This window comes from Equus przewalskii, chromosome 24 (genome assembly GCF_037783145.1).
Source record: "Equus przewalskii isolate Varuska chromosome 24, EquPr2, whole genome shotgun sequence".
NCBI classification, from domain to species: domain Eukaryota; kingdom Metazoa; phylum Chordata; class Mammalia; order Perissodactyla; family Equidae; genus Equus; species Equus przewalskii.
This window is the reverse complement of record NC_091854.1, coordinates 33,460,070-33,487,197: the sequence shown is the minus strand read 5'-3', so window position 1 is coordinate 33,487,197 and position 27,128 is coordinate 33,460,070. Positions and strand designations below refer to the sequence as shown.

The 27,128-nt window shown below is 45.5% G+C and overlaps 1 protein-coding gene across 11 annotated transcripts in view; it reads left to right on the top strand.

Annotated features, from left to right (window-relative positions):
* The window catches only part of PATJ (PATJ crumbs cell polarity complex component), a 303,918-nt gene that overhangs the window by 55,825 nt on the left and 220,965 nt on the right, over positions 1-27,128 (top strand). For 7 of the 11 annotated variants that reach the window (XR_011532436.1, XR_011532435.1, XR_011532437.1 and 4 more), the window contains exons 15-18: positions 986-1,120; positions 6,622-6,783; positions 7,102-7,173; positions 9,916-10,047. Coding sequence is in view for 8 of the 11 variants with exons in the window: in XM_070592213.1 (XP_070448314.1) it covers positions 986-1,120; positions 6,622-6,783; positions 7,102-7,173; positions 9,916-10,047 (501 nt within the window). In the remaining 3 variants the exon portion in view is untranslated. The remainder of the gene's footprint in view (positions 1-985; positions 1,121-6,621; positions 6,784-7,101; positions 7,174-9,915; positions 10,048-27,128) is intronic. The other 4 variants (XM_070592216.1, XM_070592217.1, XM_070592211.1 and 1 more) reach the window with 1 other exon arrangement.

Genomic DNA, 27,128 nt, shown 5'->3' with positions numbered 1-27,128 from the left:
TTTCTTCTTGCCAAGTGTGCAGTTAGATAAACAGACTATTTTAGCACCACTCACCATCTTTGAGTTTATACGGCCACAACAAGGAACCATGAGCTCTACCCGAGAGGTCATGGGAACGGAGTTTGGCGAATGCCTTTGACCCTTAAAGCCAACAACACGAAGACACTCATCTCTTCACGTTGACGTTGGCTGGAGAGTCTTAACCCTTGACTCAAATCTGAGCCCATGTGAATCCTTTTAACCAGCAGCAGCAGTCCTAGAGTAGAGCAGTGATCGCCTGCCTTATTCCACACCCATGCCTCCCTCCAGATTGGAAACTGTTCTCGCTTAGGTTGGTGAGGTGGAAAAGGACACCTTGAGCGAGGTACCATCTTTCATGGGTTAGTTCAGATAACATTTAGTGAGCCCATGTTTAGTGCCTGGCACTGTTGTAGCGCCTTAGGTTATGGAGAGAAAAGACACAGACTGCGCTCAACCAGGGGAGCAATGAAGAAAGTCAGAATTTTAAGCACAGTATGTGTGAGCTGTGATAGAGGTGTGCACGGGGTTCTCTTGGACCCCAGACAAGGCCCATCAACTCACCTATCAGGAAGGGCTTCCTGGAAGTGACCCTGCCTTGGTATTGAAGTGTGAGTGGAAGCAAGTTAGGTAGTAAAGCAAAGCTAGAATGTTGCAGGGGATGGGAAGCCTGCAGAAAAGGGAAACAGAATACATACTGGCAACTGTAGCAAGTGCGGAGCACCTGTGAGTTGAATTAAGTCAGGACTGTGCATCTGACGCTCCATTCCCAGGGTTTCTGAAAGGAAAAGAGTGAGAACAGGAAGACAAGTGACTTCGTGTTCTACCTGAGGCTGGTTTTCCCATTTTTGTCCTCTGGGGATTTTGGTGATCTGACTCGAGAGGTGGGGCTTTCATGTCAAAATAATTGTCGATGGAAGATTAACAGCTGGGTGTGTCCCTGTCATGTTTGATATTATTGCTGCAGCTGCTGCCCATCCATACCCTGAGGCTTGGCATGGAAGTGGATTCCTTTGAAGGACACCATTACATCTCCTCGATTGCTCCCGGTGGTCCTGTTGATACGCTGAACCTCCTACAGCCAGAGGATGAGCTTCTTGAGGTAAAATTTATGAGGAAGAAAGTCACAGGGTAGGGGTTTCTAGGTTGTAGGAAAATGTATTCTCACCAGAAATCCACTGAGTTATGTTATCACCAATGCCGGTGTAACGTGAGCTATTTAGATTGAAAAATACTTGACTATAGTTAACAATACCGCATCGTATACTTGAAAGTTGCTAAGAGAGTAGATCTTAAATGTTCTCACTGCCCCCCACACACATATGGTAACTAAGATGATGGATGTATTAACTAACCTTATGGTAGTAATCATTTCACAATACATATGTAAAATCATATCATCACCTTGTACACCTTAAACTTACACAATATGTGAATTATATCTCAATGAAGCTGCAAAAAGATAAATAAAATAAAGGCAAAGAAAAATACTAACAGCCTATGTAATGACAAAGAAAGTAGGTACTATGCTTTCAGTTCATTTTCCCCATCTTTTGGGACTCCTGAGATGTGCTTTTGAGTGCTGATTTAAATGATTGACTAAGAAAAAAGCTGATGTCCTGTTTCAGTCTGATAGTGTAATTAGTATTTTTGTAAGCAACATTACTTTTAAGAATATAATCTTTGACCCTTGTTTGCAACATGTAGTCAGTTTCATTTGCAGGTTTTGTTGATTATTTCTGAAAAGCATTGGATCTGGACGACCTCAGGCTTATGCACTATTGACTGGTTTTCAGTGGTCTCCCTGGGGCTCCCTCCCCAACGTGGCAGCCTCCCTGGGCTCACTCCGGCTCCAGCCTCTCCTCAGTCAGAGCAGTTCTGGAGCACTTGTGCTTTTATGTGACTTTCCTGAGACATTTGTAGGCTGGAAAGTTTGGCAGTTGACACAACAAACAAGCCAAACAACATTGGAACCCTTAATTTTACAGTTGAGAAAATAAAGCACTGACTTCCCCAACTTTACACCCTGGTGGAATAATGGCTTTCATTCGTGTTTTCTGATTCCCATTTCACTGTTTTTTCAAATATATCACAGTACCTCCTCAGCTCCTAAACAAATGACATGGGGAATGGTCAGACTTAGAGAAGGCTGTGTAGACCAGGATTCTGCCAAGAGTTAGGATCCACAAGAAGCCCCAGGTTGGGTTTGATGGAATCAGCCTTGTAGCCAAGATTGGAATCCCCGGGCCTTGATTATAGAGGTTTCTTCTAAAGTTTCTTTGCTCACGGTGGGGTGACAAGGATAGCAGATAGGTTTTTTATTGGGTGCAGCTGCATGTTTTTAACACTGTGGCCACTTAGGGGAGCGTGTTGGGAATTCTGGGTTGGATCTCGAGGTCAGAAGGAAGAGTGCTCTAACTAGGGGTCAGATTCTGTCCGAAGCCTGGGAGAGCAGGCTGTCGGAGTCCTGTTTTAAGCCGTAGTAAGTTGCTTGTTTGTAGAGGTGTTCAAGGAATGATGTTGGGCTGCCTGTTGCAGGTTCAAGCCCTAGATTTTACTGCGTCATTCGTGGTTTTTATTTGCTTGATCATGTCCTTCTCCTCTGACGTGTAGGGCATGTGGCAGAGCTTTGTGGGTCTCACACATGGTGATCTGTAGGTTGCAGGCAATTTGGAAACCGTTTCTAAGAAAGTAGTTGTTAGGTATTAAGAAATGAGATTGATTTGTTTAGGAGATGTGGAAATATGAGTAAAAACTGATTTACTTCACCTTTTTCGTGGCAAAATATACATAACATATAATTTAGCACCTTAAGCATTTTTAGTGTATGGTTCAGTGGCATTCACTCTAATTCCCTACTGGCACATGGTGGGTGTTAGATGTTGGCCGGATGTGAGGGGCCCGAGCGGGTGAGCCCAGCCAGCAACTGAGCCCTCTGGGCCTTAGCCGAGATCAGGATCCCATGGGACAGACTAAGGTGTGGTGTGAGAAGCAGCATGTAGACTTGGTGAATTCGTATGCACAGATTTCTGGTGAAAGACGTGGGATAGGGAGAGAGGCACAGGAGTGAAGGAAGAGCTGCTTCTGGTTCTGAATTTGTCACAGCCTGGGGGTCCCTGGACGCGCCACTTAACTGTGAGAGTCAGTTTCTTCAATAAATACCTGCTTCACCCTGTGTACGTGAGCATCTAATGGACTGTCGTCCCTGTAAACCATGAGGCATTGTCTCACTGAGAGATGGTGGCAGTACCGTCACTGAAAAGGCGTCAGCAGTCTTGTAGGACAGGACGAGTGCAGATGGAAGGAAGGAAGGTAGGGAGCAGTACTCGTACAGCTTCGTGTCCTCTGTGGATGAGCACCTGTACACGGTTTCTAACCACAAAGTCTGAATAAGTGAGACTTGGCGGCACGGCAGAGGGTGTCAGGGCCTGGAGAAATGCTGTGAGCTCCAAAACGAACTGTGAACTCCAAAATGAAACTTGCCGCCTTCTGAGGAACCGAACGAAGAAATAAAAAATCTCCGTAAAGTTAGCCAACTAAACTCCTGAACTTGAAGTGTGCATGTGTGTGTGTGTGATGTGCTCCTTAGAGCTTGAAGCCAGAAACACAAATCGGTTTGGGGTTAGAACACTGCGCGGAGTCTGAGCCAGGGCCGCTGTTTACAGCAGCCGTAAATCCCCTCAGATGGGGCTGGCGCTGGGAAGGTGGCCAAACCCTTTAGCCTTGCAGAGCAGTGAGGAGGACTCCCAGGCACGGCCATAATAACTGGAGACAATTCAAATGAATAAATAATGAGCTAAATAAATACTTAAATCTACTCCAAGATAAAACCCTGAAATGTGATTTTCTGATCTCTTGACAGTGTGAAGCTCACACTGATGCTCGTGCGGGCAGATCCTCCTGGACTGGGTCGCGAGCTTTGTTTTTAGGGTAGCTGACCACCCACCGGGTGGGTTTTAGAGCTTTCCCTGCTGGTGGCTCCAGCGGGCACTGTGGATGTGGTGTGGCCAGTGACGGTGCCTCCCTGCCCATTTTTTGTGTGAAGATTGACTTGTTTCCAAGGAAAACCTCTCCGCAGTTTGCTGTCCTCGGCCCTCATCATCAGTCACAGTCTGGGGAGAGGATGTTGACTGCTCCGCTCGGGCTGGCTCCTGAAGCGCGCGGGGGTCTCTACCACGTGGTGACTCCTTAGTAAATAGTTAAGATGCAGGGAGCTTGTGTCTGGCCCGATGGCTAAGTGCCCGTGTTCCAGGCCTGACGGTGGTTCCCAGGGAGGGCTGCCCCAGGGCTCCGACAGCGGCTGACCGGGCTCTTCCCCGCCCCCCACACCCCGTGCTCCTGCTCCCTGAGCAATGACAGGTTTTGTGGACAGCTTCCTCCCAGGAAAGTCGGCCCTGCCCGTTAGCTGGACATTAGCACTGCACCTGTCAGAAATTAGTGCCAGAGCAGAAGTATCTTCAAAACTAATAATAATGCTGCTGAACCCCCCCAGGAAGGTAGGAGGAGTCAGATGTGAAAGGTTCTTTGTGACCTGGATTCTGTTCATACCTCAGCTTTTTTGGGAGTAGCAGACAGATCAGCTTTCAGTGACTTTTAGTCAGAACTGAGAGAGCTCCTGGAGCTAAAGTCATATATATGAAAAATTAGGATAGACTTTTTTCCTAAATCATTTTTGGTGCGAAGTATTGTTATTGTGCACCAAGAATAATAGGAAATTTAGGAAGTTTTCTGGTGATAAGCATTAATCATTAAGAAGAAATAGTTATCTTTTTGTTCTTTTAAACATATGCGATGTGTAAAATAATGTGAAAAGTAACACACTGCCTGTGCTTGACGGCCGTGTTGGCAGAGCTTGTAAGAGTGGAACTGATGCAGAGTTCTGTGTGTTTCTTTTCTAAAGAAGTGGTTTCTCTAGGATGGTATTATGAGTTTATGGCATGTGAAAGAAAGTTGTGAACTATTGCTAAATTGTGACCGCTGAGTATCCTAGCCTCGACTGTTACAATCGTTACAGTGTTACCTCTACCTTATAAGTTGATGGTTCTTAACAGCCTTAAAATTAGTGCTAAGGTCCTATCCTAAGAACCTGAAATCAGCAATTCCAAAAGTCCCATGCACCCCTATGTTCATTGCAGCATTATTCACAATAGCCAAGTCATGGAAGCAACCTAAGTGCCCAGCAACTGATGATTGGATAAAGAAGATATGGTGTATATATACAATGGAATACTACTCAGCCATAAAAAAGGACAAAGTCGTCCCATTCACAACAACATGGATAGACCTTGAGGGTATTATGTTGAATGAAATAAGCCAGACAGAGAAACACGAACTCTGTATGACTCCACTCATAGGTGGTAGTTAACATATGGACAAAGAGAACAGATTGGTGGTTACCAGGGGAAAGGGGGGTGGGGGGAGGGCACTAGGGGTGAAGTGGTGTACCTACAGCATGACTAATAATGATGTACAACTGTAATTTCACAAGGTTGTTAACTATCATAATCTTAATTAAAAAAAAAATTAGTGCTAATGTCTATAGTGATACTCTTATGAAAAAGCAACAGGACACAGTCTCAGGAAGGCTGTAAGTGGGACTGAGTGTGTGTAAGGAGCTGGGTGGAGGCAGGTGCAAGAATACGACATTGGAGGGTGGGAAGGGGAGACCACAGAGGTGGGAAAATCAGGCAGGGGGCTTACCCAGTTGTACTCTGCACACATTTTATACTTATTCACCCAAGTTCAGTGAAGGCGTAGCCTTAATTTTATAAATTTTAAGGATCTCCAGTGTCTAGTTAGTACTAAATATGATTTACATATAGGCCCTGTGTTTCCAGGGACAGTAAATCGACATCCTGTTTTCGTGTTGGTGGATTGCTACAGCGAGAGACTGTTTTCTCACTGGGGCCTCCCGGTTCTCACTCTGCCCTGTCCCCCAGGTCAACGGTGTGCGGTTCTCTCTCTGCCCTGTCCCCCAGGTCAACGGTGTGCGGTTCTCACTCTGGCCTGTCCCCCCAGGTCAACGGTGTGGGGTTCTCACTCTGCCCTGTCCCCCAGGTCAACGGTGTGCGGTTCTCACTCTGCCCTGTCCCCCAGGTCAACGGTGTGTGGTTCTCACTCTGCCCTGTCCCCCAGGTCAACGGGGTGCGGTTCTCACTCTGCCTTGTCCCCCAGGTCAACGGGGTGCGGTTCTCACTCTGCCCTGTCCTCCAGGTCAACGGTGTGCGGTTCTCTCTCTGCCCTGTCCCCCAGGTCAACGGGGTGCGGTTCTCACTCTGCCCTGTCCCCCAGGTCAACGGGGTGCGGCTCTCACTCTGCCCCGTCCCCCAGGTCAACGGTGTGCGGTTCTCACTCTGCCCTGTCCCCCAGGTCAACGGTGTGCGGTTCTCACTCTGCCCTGTCCCCCAGGTCAACGGGGTGCGGCTCTCACTCTGCCCCGTCCCCCAGGTCAACGGTGTGCGGTTCTCACTCTGCCCTGTCCCCCAGGTCAACGGTGTGGGGTTCTCACTCTGCCCTGTCCCCCAGGTCAACGGGGTGCGGTTCTCACTCTGCCCTGTCCCCCAGGTCAACGGGGTGCGGCTCTCACTCTGCCCTGTCCCCCAGGTCAACGGAGTGCGGCTCTACGGGAAGTCTCGCCGGGAGGCGGTCTCCTTCCTGAAGGAGGCACCACCCCCCTTCGTCTTGGTGTGCTGTCGCCGGCTGTTCGATGACGAGGCCTCTGTGGACGAGCCGAGGGCCCCCGTGGCCTCCCCTCCCGAGACACAGGTGAAGAGTTGGGGATGGCCGAGAGCATGTTGTGATGTGACGGGAGGAAACTTCCGCCCTCTCTTATGTGGCCGTAGTAGCTCTCAAAGGCAACGATGCTTAGCTTTTCAAATGGTTCCTTTCCATTTGACGTCATAAACCTTTCCTTTTTTTCCTTGGAGTGTTGGTGACATTAACGTGCACACAGTTTGGTTTAGGGAACCTTTCTTTTATAATTGCCTGGGCTCGTTACTTTCGGCTCCCACTTCAACTCAGTTCATCTTAATAAGTTTAAGATGTTGGTGAGTGTTGAGTATCTAATGGACTTCCCTTTTTCAGAGCCTTAAAAATATGAAGATCTATGACCAATTTCGAAGAGAGTCTAACGATTGCTGTAACAGCCGTCGGAAGGTCAGAGGATACAGAATACTTTCTGGGCTCTCTGTCCTCTTGTTGAAGAGCATCGTGACTGTGAAACCATTTCAAGCACGTGCTTTACCATCTTATGCTGGCTGTAACCTCATCTTTTATGTCCCTTTCTCCCTTTGCAGGCTCTTTTAGACTATAATTCCATGAACACCAGTGTTGATACATGGGGCTGTCCCTTTTACCTGTCTGTGGTCTGGCTTTCGAGATATGTGGGCCCTCGTCCTGCCTCCCCTACTATGTACTGTGTATCCTTAAGCAAGCACCTTGACTTCCTGCTCACGTTCCTCCTCTGGGAGCACTGCCCCGCTCGTCAGTTTACCTGAGAGGGGAATGGAGTAACGTGCTCCGAGTCCTTAGTGCAGCGTCTCGCACGGGGAGAGTGCTCCCCAGGTGGAAGCTGGCTCTGCGTGTTCTCGACTCCTCCCTTGTCTGTTTTCTCATTTCCTAAAGTGCATGGGAGTCTAGCACTGTCTCATAGTCACACATGGTTCCATGTGATTAAGCTTGTTTTTCAAGAAAACTCTTGGCTCCTGTGGGCAGAGGCTTAACATCGTTTTGTATTTCACAGGGTTTTTATTCTGTACTGGGCATATAAGAAGTGCTTAGTAAATTATTGACTATTGATTGAAAATCTTTTTTTGATATTTATCTTTGGTAAAACATATTTCAAGGAAAGGACTCTAATGCCAAACTTTTGTGATTCTTGCTGTCTTTACTAAAATTAAATGTGGGTGATGGCTTACTTCTAAAGGCTGATAAAAATGCCTTCAATCTAATCTTACAGGGTGTGTAAGTCACTGACCCGGCTTTCTGACTCTGTGCTCCCATCTGTCATACTTTACCACAATGGGTAAACAACAGCTTTGAATTATGCTAAATGTCAACCTGGCTGCCCATTAGTTGATTGCTTTCCATTCTGTGAATTCAGGAGTTATGCAGAATTGATATAGTGATATATTTTAGTTTGGAGCATAATATCTTATGTACCTTGGATGCCTTGAAATTTCTATAAACTTGGGTTTTATAGTTGTGTGAGGTTTCTTATGATCCTGGCTCTCTTTTCCATCTGACTCTTTTTTCATTTATCCCCAAACCATCTTAGGTTCTTAAACCCTATCTGGTGAGGCAGCTCAGCCAAAATTCTAATGCTCATTAGTCAGTGAGGGTGTTAACTGCCCCAGTAGAGCATCAGTCAAGCTGTGTTAGCTGTTGGAACTTTACTTTTTATTGGAAGGTGTAAGTGTTTTCTCTTCAAGTGTATCATAGCCTCCCGTCAGCCTGATATATACAGAGGTTATTGATCCAGACTGTTCCCACTAATGTTAGGTTTTGTAATTCAGGAACCAAGAAATCGTTCCCGTGTTTAGATTCCATCCACCATGGATTCAGTATTGACTTTCCGTGACATGCAGGAACTGTCTGAGAACTGGACCAACCCTAATTTTAAAATGTTTTTGTATTAGCTCTGGTGCCTTACTCTTCCGTATTAGAGGTGTAGCCCTTTGGTTCCATTAAATGGATTTTTCCACAGGTCACTCAGTTACGTTTGTGGGAATGATGCACTTTCATTTTGTTTACTAGGATCACCTTAAGTTTTTGGAAGTCTACTTTTAAAAAGGATTATTTAGTCAGTAGCTTTATTAAAAAAAAAGAGTTTCAAAGGAAACCCACTCAAAGATGAATGACTCATTAATGTATGGAAAGAATATTTATCTGGGCCTACTGTGCGCCAGGCGTTCTTGTGGGCTGAGTGGACGACCGTGGTAGACTCTGCAGCCGCAGTTTCCATTCTAGCCTGGAAGCCAGGCATTTTGTCAGTTGCTACAGCTACAAAGAAAGCCAGAGTAATTCTGGAGCTTCAGACAGAAGTTCAGAGCATTTGGGGGAAGATAAATTGTGTGAAAACAACAATTCAGTGCCATAGGTGGTATAAAAACGGAAGGTTGGAGCAGCTCTCCTGCTGCGCAGTTGACTCATTCCCCCTCCATCACTTAGCTTCCTGGTTCTGTGTGGCGGTGACTTTTCTCTGACAGGAGGGGACCTGGGGAAGGCGGCTGGGGGCATGAAGGCAGAGAAAATAACCAGGGACCTGTGTACTGGGGAGTTGTGCTGACCTGCTTCCTCCAAGATCAGATTTTCGTTATTTCAACTCAGTCATTTTTACCTGTTTTTAGACTTACCTGACTCCCAAACATGTGGGTTTTTCCCAGCTTATTTTTCTAGTAAAGTTTTCTTGAAAACTTCTGGGAGCCAGCAGAGTGTTATCTGTGTGTCCTGCTCTGGTTCCTGTCTGTGTTGGCACCTTTCTCTCTGTCTCTCACTGTAATTATGAAGTCAGTGCTACTTAAGTGTCTTATAAGCTTTGACTTTCTTGATGTTCTTATTTTTACTTAAATTGCATATTTTTCCTTTTATGCTTCTAATGGGATGACGAACTCATTGAAGTATAAGAGGTCAGTGTTAATACTTTGAATGAAACAGGTACTTTACATTAAAAAAACTATGAACAGTCTGTGTTTTTAAGTCCTTGAATTTTCATGAAGATCTTGTGCTAGAGTGTATGTGCCCCGGTGCATGCCCCTTTTAAAAAGATTAAAAAGAAAAACTACGCATGCCAAAGAGAATCCCCAGTGTGAGAAGAAGCTATGAGATCTCTGATATGCTGTTTCTTTCCAGAACTGAAAGGACAGTGTTTCGAAGCATTTATGTTCTTTGTTCTTTCAGGCTGACCACAGCGTAGACGTCAATCCTGAAGAAGATGATGATGGGGAGTTAGCGCTGTGGTCTTCTGAAGTCAAGATTGTTGAACTAGTGAAAGACCACAGAGGCTTGGGATTCAGCATTTTGGATTACCAGGTATAAGAACCTAAATAGAGTTTTTTGGAGCAATTAGTTTATATTCAAGTTATGTTGATTTAGGCAAAGCGCAATGGTTCGATGTGTACACCACTGTCCAAAGATGGGGCTGTGGTTTCCACTGTTACCTTCACAACTGCTGGCTCCCTTAGTGAATCAGTGGTGGATGATGTAATGACGGGGCAGTAGGGAGGCAGCAGTTCATGCCCCTGGGTGCTTTTGGAGACTGGGACTTGATGACTCTTATTTTTTTTTTTTTTTTGAAGAGACAAACTTATTTATTCTGCTAAAATCTCAAGCAAGCGAAAATTTACCAGGAGATTCTTTGTACAAACAGTGGGTAAGCCAGTAGCACCATCTTCAACTGTGGCTTCGCGAAAGCCAGAGGACTGTTTTTCCAATAGATCTTTTTTTTTTCTATTTTATTTTTTATTGAGGTTATGATAGTCTCCAATCTTGTGAAATTTCAGTTGTACATTATTGTCTGTCAGTTGTGTTGAAGGTGCACCCCTCACCCTTTGTGCCCACCCCCCATCCCCCGTTCCTCCTGGTAACCACTAATCTGTTCTCTTTGTCCACGTGTTTGTCTATCTTCCACATATGAGTGGAGTCCTACAGAGATTGTCTTTCTCTATCTGGCTTCTTTGACTTATAATTCCCTCAAGGTCCATCCATGTTGTTGTGAATGGCACGATTTTTTGATGCGTTTTTTTATATGGAGGGTCTTTTTCTCCAGCTTTATTGAGATATATTTCACATACCGTAAAATTCACCCATTTAAAGTGTACAGTTCAGTTGTTTTTAGTACAGAGTTGTGCGACCATCACCACCATCTAATTTGAGAGCATTTTCATTACCCCAGAAAGAAACCCCGCACGTGTCAGCAGTCACTCTCTGTTCTCACTGCGCCCCTTCCCTTCACGCGAAGGTTGTTACCATGTTGCTTACCTATTAATCTCAGTGAGTTTAATTAAGTAGAAATGCTCACGGTGAAATTATGTTTATATTTATATGTAATATAGAATGCATAATGTTTATGTATTTATATGTACCCCAGTTATAACTAGGGTAAAGTTACTGATACATTTGGGGGGGGATGTGAATGTTCACAATACCACATCTATGTTTATACCAGTTTACTGGTTTATAATATTTCTAGACCTTCTGATTATCATGGGGAATTAAAACTGTTGGCAAGAAATCTCTTCACTTTTAAGATGCATATTTTAATACGTTAGTGCTGCCTAAACACATTGTGGTTTAATAAAGCAAAATGTACTCTATCAAAACACATAAAATGCTAAGTGATATAAAAATCAATTCTTTTTTTTTAATATAATAAAGCAGTTGGGAACAGATTAAAAGAAAAGTACTTTGAGCATTATGTAAGAACATTCAGTTCCATATTTTGGCAGTGTGATTTAAGATTACTGAAATAGATTATACCTATTTTGTTTTTGCTGGCATATTTCTGTGCCAGTACACTCTGTTATTAGAATTTCTCTTTGGAATATTATTGAATTATGAGTTTTTGATTCCAAATAATGCATATTTTGGGAAATGTTTTTGTCAAGAAATATGCATACTGTAAGATTCTGGAAGTTTATCTATTGGTTAATATTAGGGCATAGGAAACAAATGGCAGGTCTGATCTCATTTTCTCCTCCCCACTGTAGCCCTGTCAGCTCACACAGGGCAGGTGACTAGTAAATATTCACACAGTGATTGAATAAAGTTTAGGTTGGGCAAGATTAACTGGGACTAAATGAGCACTGGGAGTTTTGTTGCCCGTTTTGATAGGTGGAGTTAGTTTAGGAAACACCTTTCGGTTGTGAACCTAGCCATCCAGTGCCTCTGGATGTTTGTGTTCTTCTGTAGTGAAGATGTCGTGAGGCTCACTCCTGCCTCCGTAATGGCATCACCTGCAAGTGTTATTTTTGACTGTTGCACGTGTCGGAGCAGAGACGAGCTTCAGAAATTAAAAACAAAACTAAACCAACTTCAGTAAAAGAAGGAAAGAAAAAGTCTGTCATCCTTAACAGTTGAATCTCTAGTTAACGGAAAAATTCCTCTATCAGCACTGACTTTACACTTTTTAAGAAAATATACAGTCAGTTCTGCATGTGGATGGTTTTTTCTTCACTGCATTCCAACAGGTTTGCATTGTAACATACCTTTAGTTTTTTGGAATTTTATTTTTATGTATAAAATTCTAGAGTTTTCCCCCCTCTCGTCTTCCTCACCATCATTACACATACTGACGTTTATTTCTGCGCAAATTATATAAAGTAATTTTGCTGCAAAAGAAGTGTTAGATATTCCTTTTGTGCTTCTCAGAGACCTGATAGAAAAATGCTTCATTTTCTAAATGCTACTTTGACTCACATTAAAGGGCTCAGCTTATTTACTTCTGTAGCTGAACCTTAGAAGAAAAAACATTCAGTCTTAGACTGAATGTTGTTCTTTCGTCCACCTTAAGTACACGTGTAGTTATATACAGCACCTTTTCACCATTTGTCAGTGATAGGTAGAACTGTTATCCTCTGTGACATTTAGATGATACGTAAACACAATTTAAAATTTGGTTTTGGCAAGTATTAATTGGCTATACCGTTCCCTGTTCTAATTAGGTAATAAATTCTAAAGTTCAAAACGTTTTTCACAAGGCCAGGTGAAGGTTTAGCAAAAGCCGGGAAAGGCCAGCTCCCTGGTTATTATGGTATCTGATGCATCCTGTATGAATTTATTGGGTGGTTGCAGAGGGCCAGTGCAGATCCCCGCCCCCGGGATCCAATCAGAAGAGCCGTGGAAACGTCTTACCACAGGGAGAAAGTTTCAGTGGAGTGGAGAGCTTCCAGGTTGTAAAGGACTGGCATTAGGAGTATTGAAGAGATTGAAAATTTCCTTTGGAATATTAATTTCAGTTAACCACTCTTCTTGCTAACTGGTTTTTCTCTAGAATAGTAAGAACTTCCTTAGGAGCCTGACAAAATTATATACAACATCTATTTCATTGGTGCTTATGCAATTTCCTCATCTATAAAGTGGGGATAATAGTGTCTAACTCAAAGGATTGTTGTGGATTAAGGAAATGAATGTGTAAAGACATAGGAAATGTTGCATTATTGTGGAAATGTGAGTATTATTATTAATCATCCAGTTTAGAAAATAAGCACAGAAAGTTTTGATATCCTCGAAGATGGAGCCATACCACAATATGTTTGTACTCTATCAATTTTTAACTATATAGTTAGATTAGGAAAATTAATAAGTAGATGCCTTTGTTTAGTGAAGTCTAAATTTTTTTTTTTTTTTAAGATTTTATTTTTTTCCTTTTTCTCCCCAAAGCCCCCCCGGTACATAGTTGTATATTCTTCATTGTGGGTCCTTCGAGTTGTGGCATGGGGGACGCTGCCTCAGCGTGGTTTGATAAGCAGTGCCGTGTCCGCACCCAGGATTTGAACCAACGAAACACTGGGCGGCCTGCAGCGGAGCGCGGGCACTTAACCGCTCGGCCCCGGGGCCAGCCCTCCGTGTGCATTTCATTACAGAGCGTCCCTGTAAGAAACACTGGGCGGCCTGCAGCGGAGCGCGGGCACTTAACCGCTCGGCCCCGGGGCCAGCCCTCCGTGTGCATTTCATTACAGAGCGTCCCTGTAAGAAACACTGGGCGGCCTGCAGCGGAGCGCGGGCACTTAACCGCTCGGCCCCGGGGCCAGCCCTCCGTGTGCATTTCATTACAGAGCATCCCTGTAAGAAACACTGGGCGGCCTGCAGCGGAGCGCGGGCACTTAACCGCTCGGCCCCGGGGCCAGCCCTCCGTGTGCATTTCATTACAGAGCGTCCCTGTAAGAAACACTGGGCGGCCTGCAGCGGAGCGCGGGCGCTTAACCGCTCGGCCCCGGGGCCGGCCCTCCGTGTGCATTTCATTACAGAGCATCCCTGTAAGAAACACTGGGCGGCCTGCAGCGGAGCGCGGGCACTTAACCACTCGGCCCCGGGGCCAGCCCTCCGTGTGCATTTCATTACAGAGCGTCCCTGTAAGAAACACTGGGCGGCCTGCAGCGGAGCGCGGGCGCTTAACCGCTCGGCCCCGGGGCCAGCCCTCCGTGTGCATTTCATTACAGAGCGTCCCTGTAAGAAACACTGGGCGGCCTGCAGCGGAGCGTGGGCGCTTAACCGCTCGGCCCCGGGGCCGGCCCTCCGTGTGCATTTCATTACAGAGCATCCCTGTAAGAAACACTGGGCGGCCTGCAGCGGAGCGCGGGCACTTAACCACTCGGCCCCGGGGCCAGCCCTCCGTGTGCATTTCATTACAGAGCGTCCCTGTAAGAAACACTGGGCGGCCTGCAGCGGAGCGCGGGCGCTTAACCGCTCGGCCCCGGGGCCAGCCCTCCGTGTGCATTTCATTACAGAGCGTCCCTGTAAGAAACACTGGGCGGCCTGCAGCGGAGCGCGGGCGCTTAACCGCTCGGCCCCGGGGCCAGCCCTCCGTGTGCATTTCATTACAGAGCGTCCCTGTAAGAAACACTGGGCGGCCTGCAGCGGAGCGCGGGCGCTTAACCGCTCGGCCCCGGGGCCAGCCCTCCGTGTGCATTTCATTACAGAGCGTCCCTGTAAGAAACACTGGGCGGCCTGCAGCGGAGCGCGGGCGCTTAACCGCTCGGCCCCGGGGCCGGCCCTCCGTGTGCATTTCATTACAGAGCGTCCCTGTAAGAAACACTGGGCGGCCTGCAGCGGAGCGCGGGCACTTAACCGCTCGGCCCCGGGGCCAGCCCTCCGTGTGCATTTCATTACAGAGCGTCCCTGTAAGAAACACTGGGCGGCCTGCAGCGGAGCGCGGGCGCTTAACCGCTCGGCCCGGGGCCGGCCCTCCGTGTGCATTTCATTACAGAGCGTCCCTGTAAGAAACACTGGGCGGCCTGCAGCGGAGCGCGGGCGCTTAACCGCTCGGCCCGGGGCCAGCCCTCCGTGTGCATTTCATTACAGAGCGTCCCTGTAGGAAACTTATTACGGCAGATCCTCCTGTTTTTCCAGCTTGCAAAAAAATTTCGTTTCTTAGAGACAAGCTGCTACATAGTATTCTCATTTTTAATGCTTATATGGAAGTTTAGTAGGTATTAAAAATTAACATAGTGGGTTCATATGCATTGTGTAAGAGCTAGTGTTTATTGCTTTAAAAGAAAATAATTACAAATTTAAGAATCCTAAATTAGTGCAGGTAATTTTTTGTGGGTTAATGTTCAGTGATGAAGCAGTTACTGGGTAGTCTGAGAGTCTGTAATTTTCAATTTCTGCCAAAAAGCTTGAAATAAATTTAGAACCATGTAGATTTTACCTTCAGTTGACCTTATAAATTAAACATGGCAAGTGGATATTTTCTGGTGTTTTGATTTATGTTGAACTTTGAATAACCCCTCATGATTATAATTCACTGGAAATGTTTGACTTTAGCCAATTTTTGAACATTAGCCATGAGATTGCCATCCTTGGTACTTTTGAATTTCAGTGATTTAGAAGGTAGAATTTATTAACCAATAACCCTCCTCCCACGTCTCCTTCCTTGTTTCTCTCCCCTCCTGATATGGATGGACTCAATTTTTGCCAAAGCAGATATTTTTGAAAGACTTTGGGTTGATCTCAGACCCTGTGAGAGAGAAAAATAGAAAGTGCGATAGCACAGCCACTGAGGGGGGTGGGTGTGTAAACACTGCTGGGAATGCTCTGAAATTTGCTGAAAGACCAAAGGAAATGATGACTCATTAAAAAGAGTAGTGAAAATATTCCTCCCTATAAAAATTAACAGTGATTAATTTTTCTTAATGGAAGAAGTGGGATATAAAACCCAAATAGCATGAAAATAAAACGGGGCGGCATTGCGGAGTCCTGGGAGTAGTACGCCTTCGTCTCTGCGGGAAAAACTTGGTGTGCAATTCTGGCCTGACTACTAACTCTGTGAGATGGAATCCTCTCTGAAAAGGATTTTCGAAAGTTGTAGGAAGGGATTCTATAAATTTCACGCGTGTGGCTTTTTTCATATCATATGTGCATTTCTGAGCACATTTGAAATGTTTTAAAACCACATAATACATACTTATGGCATAAAAATTCAAAGGTACATAAAGGTACCCCGTGACAGGTAAATTGATCTCTGACCATGATCCCTCACTTCTCCCAGTAAAAATGCCTGTTTTTCTTGTCCATCTTCCCAGAGATATTTTATACATACATGGTTATGTCATAATGTTGTTTTATTGCTTACTGTTTTTTTCCCCCACATAAATAGCATAGGTCATACACACTTTAAGCACGTTGCTGTTTTTCTCAATTATCTGTTCCTTCACTTTGGTGTTTATAGACCTACCTAATTCTTTTTAATGACTGTATGGTGTATTATTGTCCATGTACAATAACTTATTTGACCCATCTCCTGCTCCCAGTGGGTAGGCGCTTCAGATGAGGCTGTGATGGATATCCTTGCCATACCCTTTTGTAAAAAGCTGATACTAAATCTTGTGATAAATTCATAGAAGTGGGATTGCTCATCAAAAGACATCTTTTAAATTTTGGCTCATTTTTACCAAATTTCTTGAACATAACTGTTTGTGAGACTCGCGTCTATTCAGATCACTTAAAATTGATGCTTTCTTATGTGGAGTCGTTTCTTTATTCAGATAATTCTCCTGGAAAATAAAGTGTAAGCGGGTGTACAATTCATGAATTTGCTAATGGTTTTCCATGATATGGACAGATTAAGTGATTGCAATAGACAACCATCAATTTTGTTTCAACTTTGTATTGGCAGTAATTAATTTGTTGACTTTGGTAGCTAAGAGGGCATAAAAAGTCTATTCCTATTTAATCTTATCAGAAAATAGAATTTAGAAATGGAAGAAATTAAGGACTTTAATTTTTGCTACAAGATTTGAGATTTTGGGTGAATGCTACTGTTCGTACACAGCGTTCAGTCGCACGAGGAAGCCCAATATGTTTGTGTTCATATCAGCTGATTAGTTTGTGGAATCTGAGATACAGAGTTCTAAGTATCGACATAACTTTGGCATATGATAGTACAGGTGTTAGTAACATTAAAAAGTTAGATACAAACCTGTCCTGTTTCCAGAATCTAAAATAGAGAAGGCCCGTAATGTATTGCATGTTACCATGAAGTTCCGTGTCAGTGCTCAAGGGGTCTCATGACATGGCCACCAGCATCTGTTGCTTGTTTTCTTTTTGTTCTTGGTTTTTTTTAGGAACTCTTTGAGTCCGATTCGCCCATGTAGGATTAAGATATTGGTACTAAGCCAAATGCAGTCAGTCTGCCACTACTGGCAGTCTCCGTGCTCTTGCAAATGCAGCGTAGAGCTTGCTGTTGAGCAGGCCACGCAGCTGCGTGCGAAGGGCGCTTCTGCTGGATGGAACCTCAGGAAGTGATAAAGGCTGCTCTTTGCCCATCGTCATTTCTGCCCACATTTATTTTTGTTAGCATCAAAGCCTGTAAGCTGCAGTGCCAGCTGGGCTGGAGATTTCTTTTCACAGAGGATTTGCCGCCTCTCCCTCTATGGGAAAGTTCCGTATCTTTTAAATCATTTTAAGCTGCTTCCTTGGAAGAATAATTCTTAGTAGTGTGTTCCTGGAGTGGATTGATTGTGGCTGCTGGGGAAGCTCTCTCAAGGCTTAAAGATTGCTTTTTAAGCCTGCGAAGTCGGGGAACGAAGGGAGCTCGCTCCTGGTGTGTGGAGTTCGCAATGTGCTCAGGATGGTGACTGACTTCCGAACACCTCCGTGCAGCAGGACCAAAGGCAGCAGGAGACCAGAAGCCACTTAATCAGAGATCAAAGAGGCTGTGTGGACGTCAGCTCGAAGTCCCGACGGTGCAGATCAAAAGCTCGCCTTCTCGCAGTAGCTGCAGGGATGGGTCAGCAGGCGGCCTCGGAGATCTTAAGTCAGGCCCGGGGTTGAACTTGGCGGGAATTTCATGGCTCCTCTGGAATACGAATTTGGCAAAAAACCCTTTTGTGTCTAATGGGGGAGAGAATGGAGGGCAGGCAGCAGTGCTCATCCGTGGGACGGTGCTCCCTCCTGGGCCAGCTCTCCTTCCAACAAGTGTCTCCACGTCACGCTGGAAGGCGTTGCTGAGGTCCTGGAGTGACGGATCTGCTCTATTACCTTCAGCGAGTGTTTCAGAAATGGCCAAGCTTAAATGTTAGTCTTATGAAATGGCCATGGACAGCGAAAATAGAGGCATGAAGGTGCTCATATTCATGCAGTATCTGGTAATTACGTCTCTCCTGTGAATGCTCAGGATGTCCACCAAGTTAGTGGGTGTCAGTCTGGCTGTGCATCTGTCTCTCCCATGTAATTAAAAACAGAGCAGTAACTCAAAAAGAAAAAAGAGCGTTGGTTTCAGAAGACTCTCGGTCTCTTCTGACGTCCTGTCACCAGCTCTGTCGTGGTGTGTTCTGGAAGTTCCCCGGTTCTGACGTCAGTGCTAGGAGATGACAGTCAGCCCTTCCCAAGGTGTGGCCGAACGATGACTCAGATCACAGACAGGCCTGCGCTGTGGCCTGCTCTGCCCTGTTTGAGGGTGTCGTTTGGAGCCAGGCAGTGACCCAAACACTGGGACTGTAGCGTCTTCACGCACATAGGAGCAGCCATGCTCTCCCCAGCAAGGGCCAGGGGGTGGTGCTGCCTCCTTCTGGGCCAAGGGCCTAAGTTGTTAATGATGCCTGATGGGATCGGCTGCCTGATCCTCAACCAGCGTTTTCCAGGGCTCAGGTTCCCCTGTCAGCTGTTCCCGCTGTGCCTTCCTTTAATCAGGTATTACATCCGCTGGGACGCTGCTGTGAACACGGGACGGTTGAGAGCACTGCATGCACGTCAGAAAGGACCAGTATTTGCGTTCTGGCTGTGAAACCCTGCTGGGACTTTGGACAAGCTTGTTAGTCATTCTTATTCTTGGTTTACTAAAACAGAAATCCCTCAAATAGATATAATGTTTGCATTATAAAGTTGTGAAGACTAAATAAAAGATGTGTAAAGGTCCATGCTTTTCTAGGCATAAAATAATGTTACTGGTTACTGAAAAATGATGATGATAATGAACATTTTAAAAAATAGAATCTGAGCGCAGACTTGCTACACCTGTTATTCATTCTCTCCTTCAAAAAAATAGTTTCTAATATGAGCTGGTTTGGGGGTATAAAGATGAAAAGATATGCTGCCTTCAGAGGTCTTCTATTTAACAAGTGCATATTGAGCATCTCCTGTGCCAGGCACTGTTTCAGACGCTGGGAACACAGCAAGGAATGAAATCAGTGACAGACTCCACGTCCTGGTGGAGGTTAAATTCAATTGCAGGTAGAGAGAATGGATGAATAAGCATATGTTAAAATATAATAAAGGAGACAGACTTGAGAACAACTCTCTGCAACAGGTCAACTATTTTAGCAATGGGCGAAGGAAGATAAGAGCCTCTGGTGATGGTTTCTTAGGATCCGGAGAGGCCTCTCGGGAACTGGCGCAGGCCTTGTAGACAGACAGGAATGGCCTGGAATTGATAACTTGGTCCTGATTCCATGTCTTTGTTTTCTTTCTTAACTGTGGACTGTTTAATTTCTATCTAAACTTTCAAATTGTATTCCTCTTAATGAAAATCCTTTGAGAAACTTTGTATTCTAATATTTATTTGGAAAACATGACCACCATTTCACATGGCAATAGGAGCCGGTAATTATACACTGCATGCTCTGCGTCGGGCACGGGGAGAGGCTTTCTGTGTGTATATGTAAACCAATTCATCATCTCCACAGCCCCCTGAGGTGGGCCTGGAATCGTCCTCGTTTTATGAGTGAGGAGACTGATGACACAGGTTAAGGAATTGGCTCGAGATCACCCAGTTCTCAGGCAGTGGAGCTGGCTCCTCAGTCTGTGGTCTGGTGGCCAAACCGTCTTTGGACCAGGAGCAACACCGATTCTTCATACTGTGGCTCAAGTGAAAGATGGTAGAAATTTCCAATTGTCTTTCCAGAGAGACACACTTACTGCAGTTCCAGAAGATTTGTTCAGGTTACTGCTGACGCCTGATGGCCCCTCGCCCTGCTCGTCCCGCCTGGACAGAGCTCTGTCCAGACTAATGGCTTTTCCACTGCAGCGAGGAGAAATTGCGTGTTCCGCCTGAGCTGTCCCGGCGGGACCCCTTGGCCTTTTCCTGTGTGGTTTCCAGTTCGGCGGAGTTTGTTCTGCACGTTGTGTGCTGAACATCACAGAGAGCTGGTTGCCCCTTCAAAGATTCAAACAAAATCGTGGAATCTTGTCTAAAGACCGTGTCCTTGATGTGGCTGGCACCAGTCGTCAGAGACCCCCTCAGCCTGGAGAGGGGTCCCGTCTTTCAGTGCTGCCCGACAGGAGAACGAGGCCGCGGGACTCCGTGCTGTTCCCAGCCTCTCTTCCTGGGCAGGGCCTGCGGATCTGGAGTGTAGGGTCAACCTTTTATTTTCGTGTGTTAACGTGGAAGCTTCCCATCTGAGTGGTTAGCAACTCATAGCTAAGTCACACCTGCTAAGCTGAATTTCGAAGGCATAGATGAGAGCGTAATTGTTGACTCCTGAAACCCGTTTATCCTGGAACTTCCTCTCCATCATCATCTTCGTGATAACAGGAACAGTAGTGGCACTTACGAAGTAGTTACTGCGGGCTGGTGAGCACTTTGTGTGCCTTACTTAAACCTTCTAATGGCTGTAAAATCTGTGCTGCTGTTATTTTCACGCACAAGTGGGAAACCCGGGTCTCACAGATCAAACAACTTGAACAATATCACTCAGCTAGTATTTCTAAGTGTTTAGGTTGAGAGTTGGAAAATTAAAATAAATTCTAAAACTAATGTTAAAAGGGCTTTTAAAAGTTTTGTGTGTCTGTACTTTCCCTGCATCATAATAACTTTTAACTAATATAGTTTTTTTTTTTTCCTGGAAGATATTGGCGTATTTCTTATTTAATAAGCTCATTTTCAACTTAAAAAATTTGGGGGGGCTGGCCCAGTGGCATAGTGGTTAAGTTCACATGCTCCGCTTCAGTGGCCTGGGGTTCGCAGGTTCTAGTCCTGGCCAGGGACCTACACACCACTCATCAAGCCATGTTGTGGCGGCATCCCATGTACAAAAAGTAGAGGAAGATTGGCACAGATGTTAGCTCAGGGACAATCTTCCTCACCAAAAAAAAGAAAGGAAGAAAATGGAGGGTGAAATACACATAACATAAAATTTACCATCTTAACCATTTTTTAAAAATTTGTGTGTGTGTGTCCGGAAGATTGGCCCTGAGCTAACGTCTGTGCCAATCTTCCTCTATTGTATGTGGGCTGCTGCCACAGCATGGCTTCATGAACAGTGCTAGGTCTGCGCCTGGGATGCAAACTCATGAACCCCAGGCTGCCAAAGCAGAGCGCCCAAACTTAACCACTACACCACTAGGCTGGCCCCATCTTAACCATTTTTAAGTGTATAATTCAGTAATGTTAAGCATATTCACATTTCCACTAATGTAATTGTAACGGAGGCTGTAACTTCGTCCTTGGGCACTGCTCCCTGCCTGCTGGAATCCCAGCCACTGCAGCCAGATGATGGGGCTTTTAGATAACAGTGTGGTTGGTTTGTTTTCCTTACAACCAGCAAAAGTCCCGGGCCAGGAGTGAGTGGTAAACATGTAAACAATTACAGCACGACATAAATTTTTCAAGAGAAGAAACATCTAAGATGCATATTTAATATCCAAGGAAAGTACCTAATAGGAGACCAGAAGGGGATCAGAGGAAGCGGTTGTCTTCAAGGAGTGATTTCCGTGGGCTCCTGCTTGAAACATTTTAAGTCAGGTGCTTAAAATAGATTTCAAAAAAAATTTTTTTTCTTGCTTTTTCTCCCCAAAATCCCCCCAGTACATAGTTGTATATTTTAGTTGTGGATCCTTCTAGTTGTGCTGTGTGGGACAGTGCCATGTCCACCCCAGGATCTGAACCGGTGAAACTCTGGGCCACTGAAACAGAGCACGCGAACTTAACCACTCAGCCACGGGTCCGGGCCCCTAAAATAGATTTTTAAAGTGCTAAGCTATACAGAATAAAATGACGTGCAAGCTCATGTATTTTTTCCTCTTTAGAATAGATTTTGCCCTTCTAGCCAATTTCTCTGTCCACTTCTCTCCCACTGCACTTTTAACTGCCTTACTGACTGTGCTGCTCAGAGACTGCTTAGTTCCATGTGTGATGGGTGGAAAAATCTATTCCTAATGCCTAATAGTATTTAGGAAGTCATAAGACACAAGGAGCCAGGAGCCGTATCGGTTTAATCTGTCTTGAGTGCATTGAGTGTATTTTGTGGGTACTTTGAACATGATGGTGTTGTGGTAATTGGTATGGTTAGTGTAGTCCTTGGCTGTATTATAAAATAGTTAAAAATGGGGTTAGATTCTGATAAGATAGCTTGCTCATTATTCATGAGGATCATTTAGTTATTGCCTTGCATTCACCGTAAATACATTTATTTCTCTTTCCTAAAAGTAAATGCTTAGCTCCTTGGTCAGATCAGAAGCAGCTCTTATAATATAATTAATTACATCCGACTGTCTTAAACCAGAACTCTTCTAGTGATTTTAATTCAACTGATAGTTGCTGACGTGACTTTTGTTGCTATCTAAAAATGGCAAAGGAAAAAAAAAGTTGTTTTAAGATTCATCTTATAAAAAAGGGCACATACATATATTTGTTCTTTCTTTTGTTTTGGTGTAAAGTTGTGAGGAAGTTAGACCTTGTGTGGTCAGTGGCCTTTTTATGAGTTCTTTAAAAGAGATCACGAACTAAAATTACACCATCTTTGTGGCCACAGTGTACATCTTCCTTGTGGGTGCTGTGTTTTGAATTAACCTCCATCATTCCCTACTTTTTATAGTGGTTTTGTGGATGTTTTGGTAGAAATTAATGACAAATTTGACTCAGGATCCTCTGTCAAATCTAGTTATGGGATGTTGGAGTTGGGGGAACAGATCGTAACTGTCGTGTGTCCAATGTTCTCGTCTTACGACTGAGGAAACCTACTCAGAGACATGGTGGACGTGTGTACCTTTGCATGGCCGGGCTGGCCCAGGCTGCGCTCAGAACAGGAGCTTGACTTCCCGTCCACACCTGCCCCGCCACCAGTGGGCTGAATAGCTGTCCTCCTTGTCTCTCTTCTATGTATATTTTCTCCTTTAAAAAAAATCTCTGGATTCCTATTTCTTGACTGACTTTGCTAACAATGGAAATTTTAATTCAATGCAGCTGTACCTCAGAGCTTGCGCGGATTGCTGTTTCTTCCTTAGGATGTGGCCTGTGTGTGTGTGTGTGTGTGTGAAAGACCCTTTCCTTTGCCTTTCTCTCTCCCCAGTTCCTTGTGCCCAGCTGTCTTTTAAATTTAATGGTTTCTTTCTGTAGTCTTCATTCTTGTGACTTCCTTGAGATCTTGTGTCAAAAATTTACTTAACTATTAATTTATTTAGATTTTAACTCAATACCTTTTAGTTCAAAGAATGATGCCACATTTAAGGGTGTGCTTTTCAACGCCTGAACATTTGGCTCCTGCTGCTTTCCTAGTTTTCTCTCCATTGACCACTGTTGAGTGGAGCAATTCTCTCACCAAATGTAATGTAGCTACTGGCTCGTTATCCAGACATTAAAGTACAAGATCCTTTACAATTATCTTTGAAACGTACTTCCTCACATTAATGAATGAATATTTGTGGAATGAAGCTCAGTAGCCTAATTCTGTAGTGACGTGCACCCCAACACTGAGTTCATTGGCTGGAGATGTGTTCATTTGTAGAGCACTTTCTGTTTCCTGGTTATCTGAGCTTGTTTTTCTAGTCATTCCTTGGGATCGTTTCCCTTTGGTGAAGGACTCTCTTGATGCAGGAGAGCAGGCGTGTTGTGGTGAGCTATGCAACGGCACAGAACTTTGGTGACATAGAATGGACACCATATGAATTAACCCTGTTTCTTCTCTTGACTTATTGAAGACCAGTTTTATGTATTAATATACTCAGTTGACAATAAGTGTCAAAATTATCAAAAGGCAAAGTAATTTGTACATGAATTTTTACCTAAAATAAACCGTGGTCTCTCTCTTTGCCATCCCACTCTGGTCTCTAAATTGTTGTTACATTACTTAAGGTTTTTAAGTTCGTTTTGGATACAGAATAGATTTTTAAAAAAAGAACCCGAAAGTTATTCTTTATTTTGAGTCCATGTGGGTGAGTCATTGTCACACCTCAGTTTCGTTTCCTTTGTTGGAGTGATTGTGGAGCATACACATGACGAATGTCAGCACAGCTCGTGTCGTATGTCTCATGTTCCTCTTATTTTCAAAAACACCTCACCCGTGCATTGGCCATTGTATTAAAGGTGACCACTCTTCGTGTTTGTCGTTTCTCTGTCTGCGCTTTGTGTACCGTTCTGCTCCGTGCCTTCCCGCCGAGCCCCCGCCCCTACGTCTGCAGTCTCGGTCCTGGGCAGCCTCGTGGCTGGAGCTGCCGTGTCTCCTCGCTGAGTCTGTCTCTGATGGAGCCCACGTCTCCGTGCAGCCCCTCCCGCCCAGGTGGCACCCTGCACCAGCTGCAGTTTGTGTGAGCTCTTGTCTCTCTGCCCTGGGGGAATGTGCGCAAATATACATTTAATATATTTTACAGACACTTCAGAAACCTCAAACCCTTTCCATTTGGGCATAACGATTGTCACGTGTTTGCACCTGTTCATGTAAAAGGGTTCTTAGCTCGCCAATGAGTGAGTTCCTGAGAAAGTGAACGTAAAGTTTGGTGAACAGATGCGTGTCCTACCTGTACGTGCAGGCACGCCGCACGTTCTGTGCTCTCTTCCTTTCCGTCAGCTGGGTCCCGAAACAGAAGCCTCCAGTGGCCAAGGGTGTGATGTTTAAGGGGCTCAGTTTTAAGCCCTTTGGCAAGGAAACAATGATAACTTCCAACAGTTCACGCCTTCTTTCAACATTCGTCACTTAGCAAATACTCACCTGGAGGGAGAGGAGCCGCCTCGCTTGGTGGCTGAGAGCATGAACCCGGAACTTAACCTGCTGGTTCAAGTTCTCATCCTGCCGTGTGTCAGCTGTGTGCGTGGCTAAGTTACTGAGTCTCCCTCCGCCTTGGTTTTCTTAGCAGGAAGGTGGGGATAGTAACGGTGCCTCCTTCACATCGGTGTGAGGGTTAAATGGGTTCCTAAGAGTGAGATTTGGGCGCGTGCCTGGAGGATCGAGGTGGTGGTAGCAGTTGTTCCCAGATGACGGGACGTGGCCTTTGCCTGGTGTCCTCAGAGCCCGGGGAGGAGAGAGACCAGACATGCAGCCTTTCACTGTTTCCACTGCTGTTCAGTTCCTGCTGTGTGGCGGGCATGGTCGTGGGCCCTGGAAATACAGCGAGTAAGTAAACACCTCCAGGGTGCTGTGCACACGTCTGCAGGGGCCCCGACTCGTCCCCGGAGTTCAGGACAGCGAGGACAGTATGTCAGGACAAAGCTGTGTGGATGTCACAGAGCAGGGAGTGCCTGAGTCTTCTTCCGGGAGTCAGGGACAGCTTCTCTAGGGAAGCTCAGGACTGCCGGCAAGCCTGTCGATAAGGGGCAGGGGCGGGAAGGCCTGCTGGGCAGATGGATGTTTGTGGGCCGTCCCAGAGCAGGCCAGAGCAGCTCACAGTCCCCGAATCGGCAGTTCTGTGCTGTGGGGTACGGGGGGTGGGCAGGGGTCCCCGTGGGGAGGCGGGAGGAGCAAGACGATGTGCAGATCTGAAGGAGTTTCTCCACAAGCAGTGAGGACTTTATCCTGAAGGAATCGCCATCACTTTTTTATTTTTAAAGATCCTTATTTTATCTCTGTAGAAAAAAGGGCAAGATTGGATACAAGTAGACCTATTGGGAGACTGTAGTACAGACGAGAAATGATGAGAAGCTGAGGTGAGGCGGTGGCAGCTTAAGTGGAGAGATGGGATCAGGTGGAAGAGGGAGACTCAGGTCGACACCCCCCAGCACTCGGGGAGGGGTGAAGGGAGTGAGTGAGTGCTCGGGGCCAGAATGCCGTCAGGGGTGCGGGAGGAGAGGAGTCTGTCACCCTGGATTCTCCCTCATGGACACATCCAGTGTTTATAATAAACATCAAACATGAGCATCACTTCGGGACCTCAGAAGTCCCGACACCGCTTTCTGTCAGGCAGGTACGGTGAGACGAGGCACCTGGATGGGCCGTCTGGGGTTTCAGAGCTGGGTACCAAGGGGATTCAGGTCAGATCTCCTCTCTTCTGGGTGGTGTTCTGATGGGAGTTGGCTGCTGTTAATTGATGGTAGGAGTTTGATGTATTTTTGAGAGCTGTAGGGCACAACTTTCATAAATGGTCGAATTGAAGCCAACATATGGCAGGCTGTTGGAACACGTATAATAATACAAAGCTTTTGAATAGAGAGGAAACAGCCCTTCAGAAGAGGAGAAGGGCTTGCGTGGTAAGAGAGGCTGTTTCTGGTGTCTATGGTTGGTCTTGAGTGCCGTCTGCTGGCTGTTTGGTCTAAAACAACATCTTGATTCTTGAATACAGTGTTCCTTGCAGTGTTATTTACCAAAACAAGAAAAATTAGAGATTTTTTAAATTATGATAAAGGTGGTAAAAACTGATGGGAACTTGAGAACTTGACATGGGGTCTAGGAGTTGGATGGAGTCTTGAGAAAGGTCTTTATAACATTTTGTTTGATATAACACGGGTATGATATTGTGGGCTGTTTTTTCAGAAAACAGACTTTTCTGAGGAGAAGCAGCCTGGGTCAGGCTGGTTCTGGAGCATTTTGGGTGCAGCAGAGCCTCAAGGAGAGCGGCCGCCCCAATGGGCTGTGGCAGCTGCCGTTTTTCCGTGGGGCGGCTGCTCCGAGAGGACGGCGAAAGCAAGTGACTGTTGCTCATCCCAGCAACATCGTTCAGGCACACGGGAAACCAGTCCGAAAAGTCACCCTAGAAGACCCAGCCCTGACCACCCTTGGTGGGGCGTCTCCAGGAGGAAGGGTGTGTCT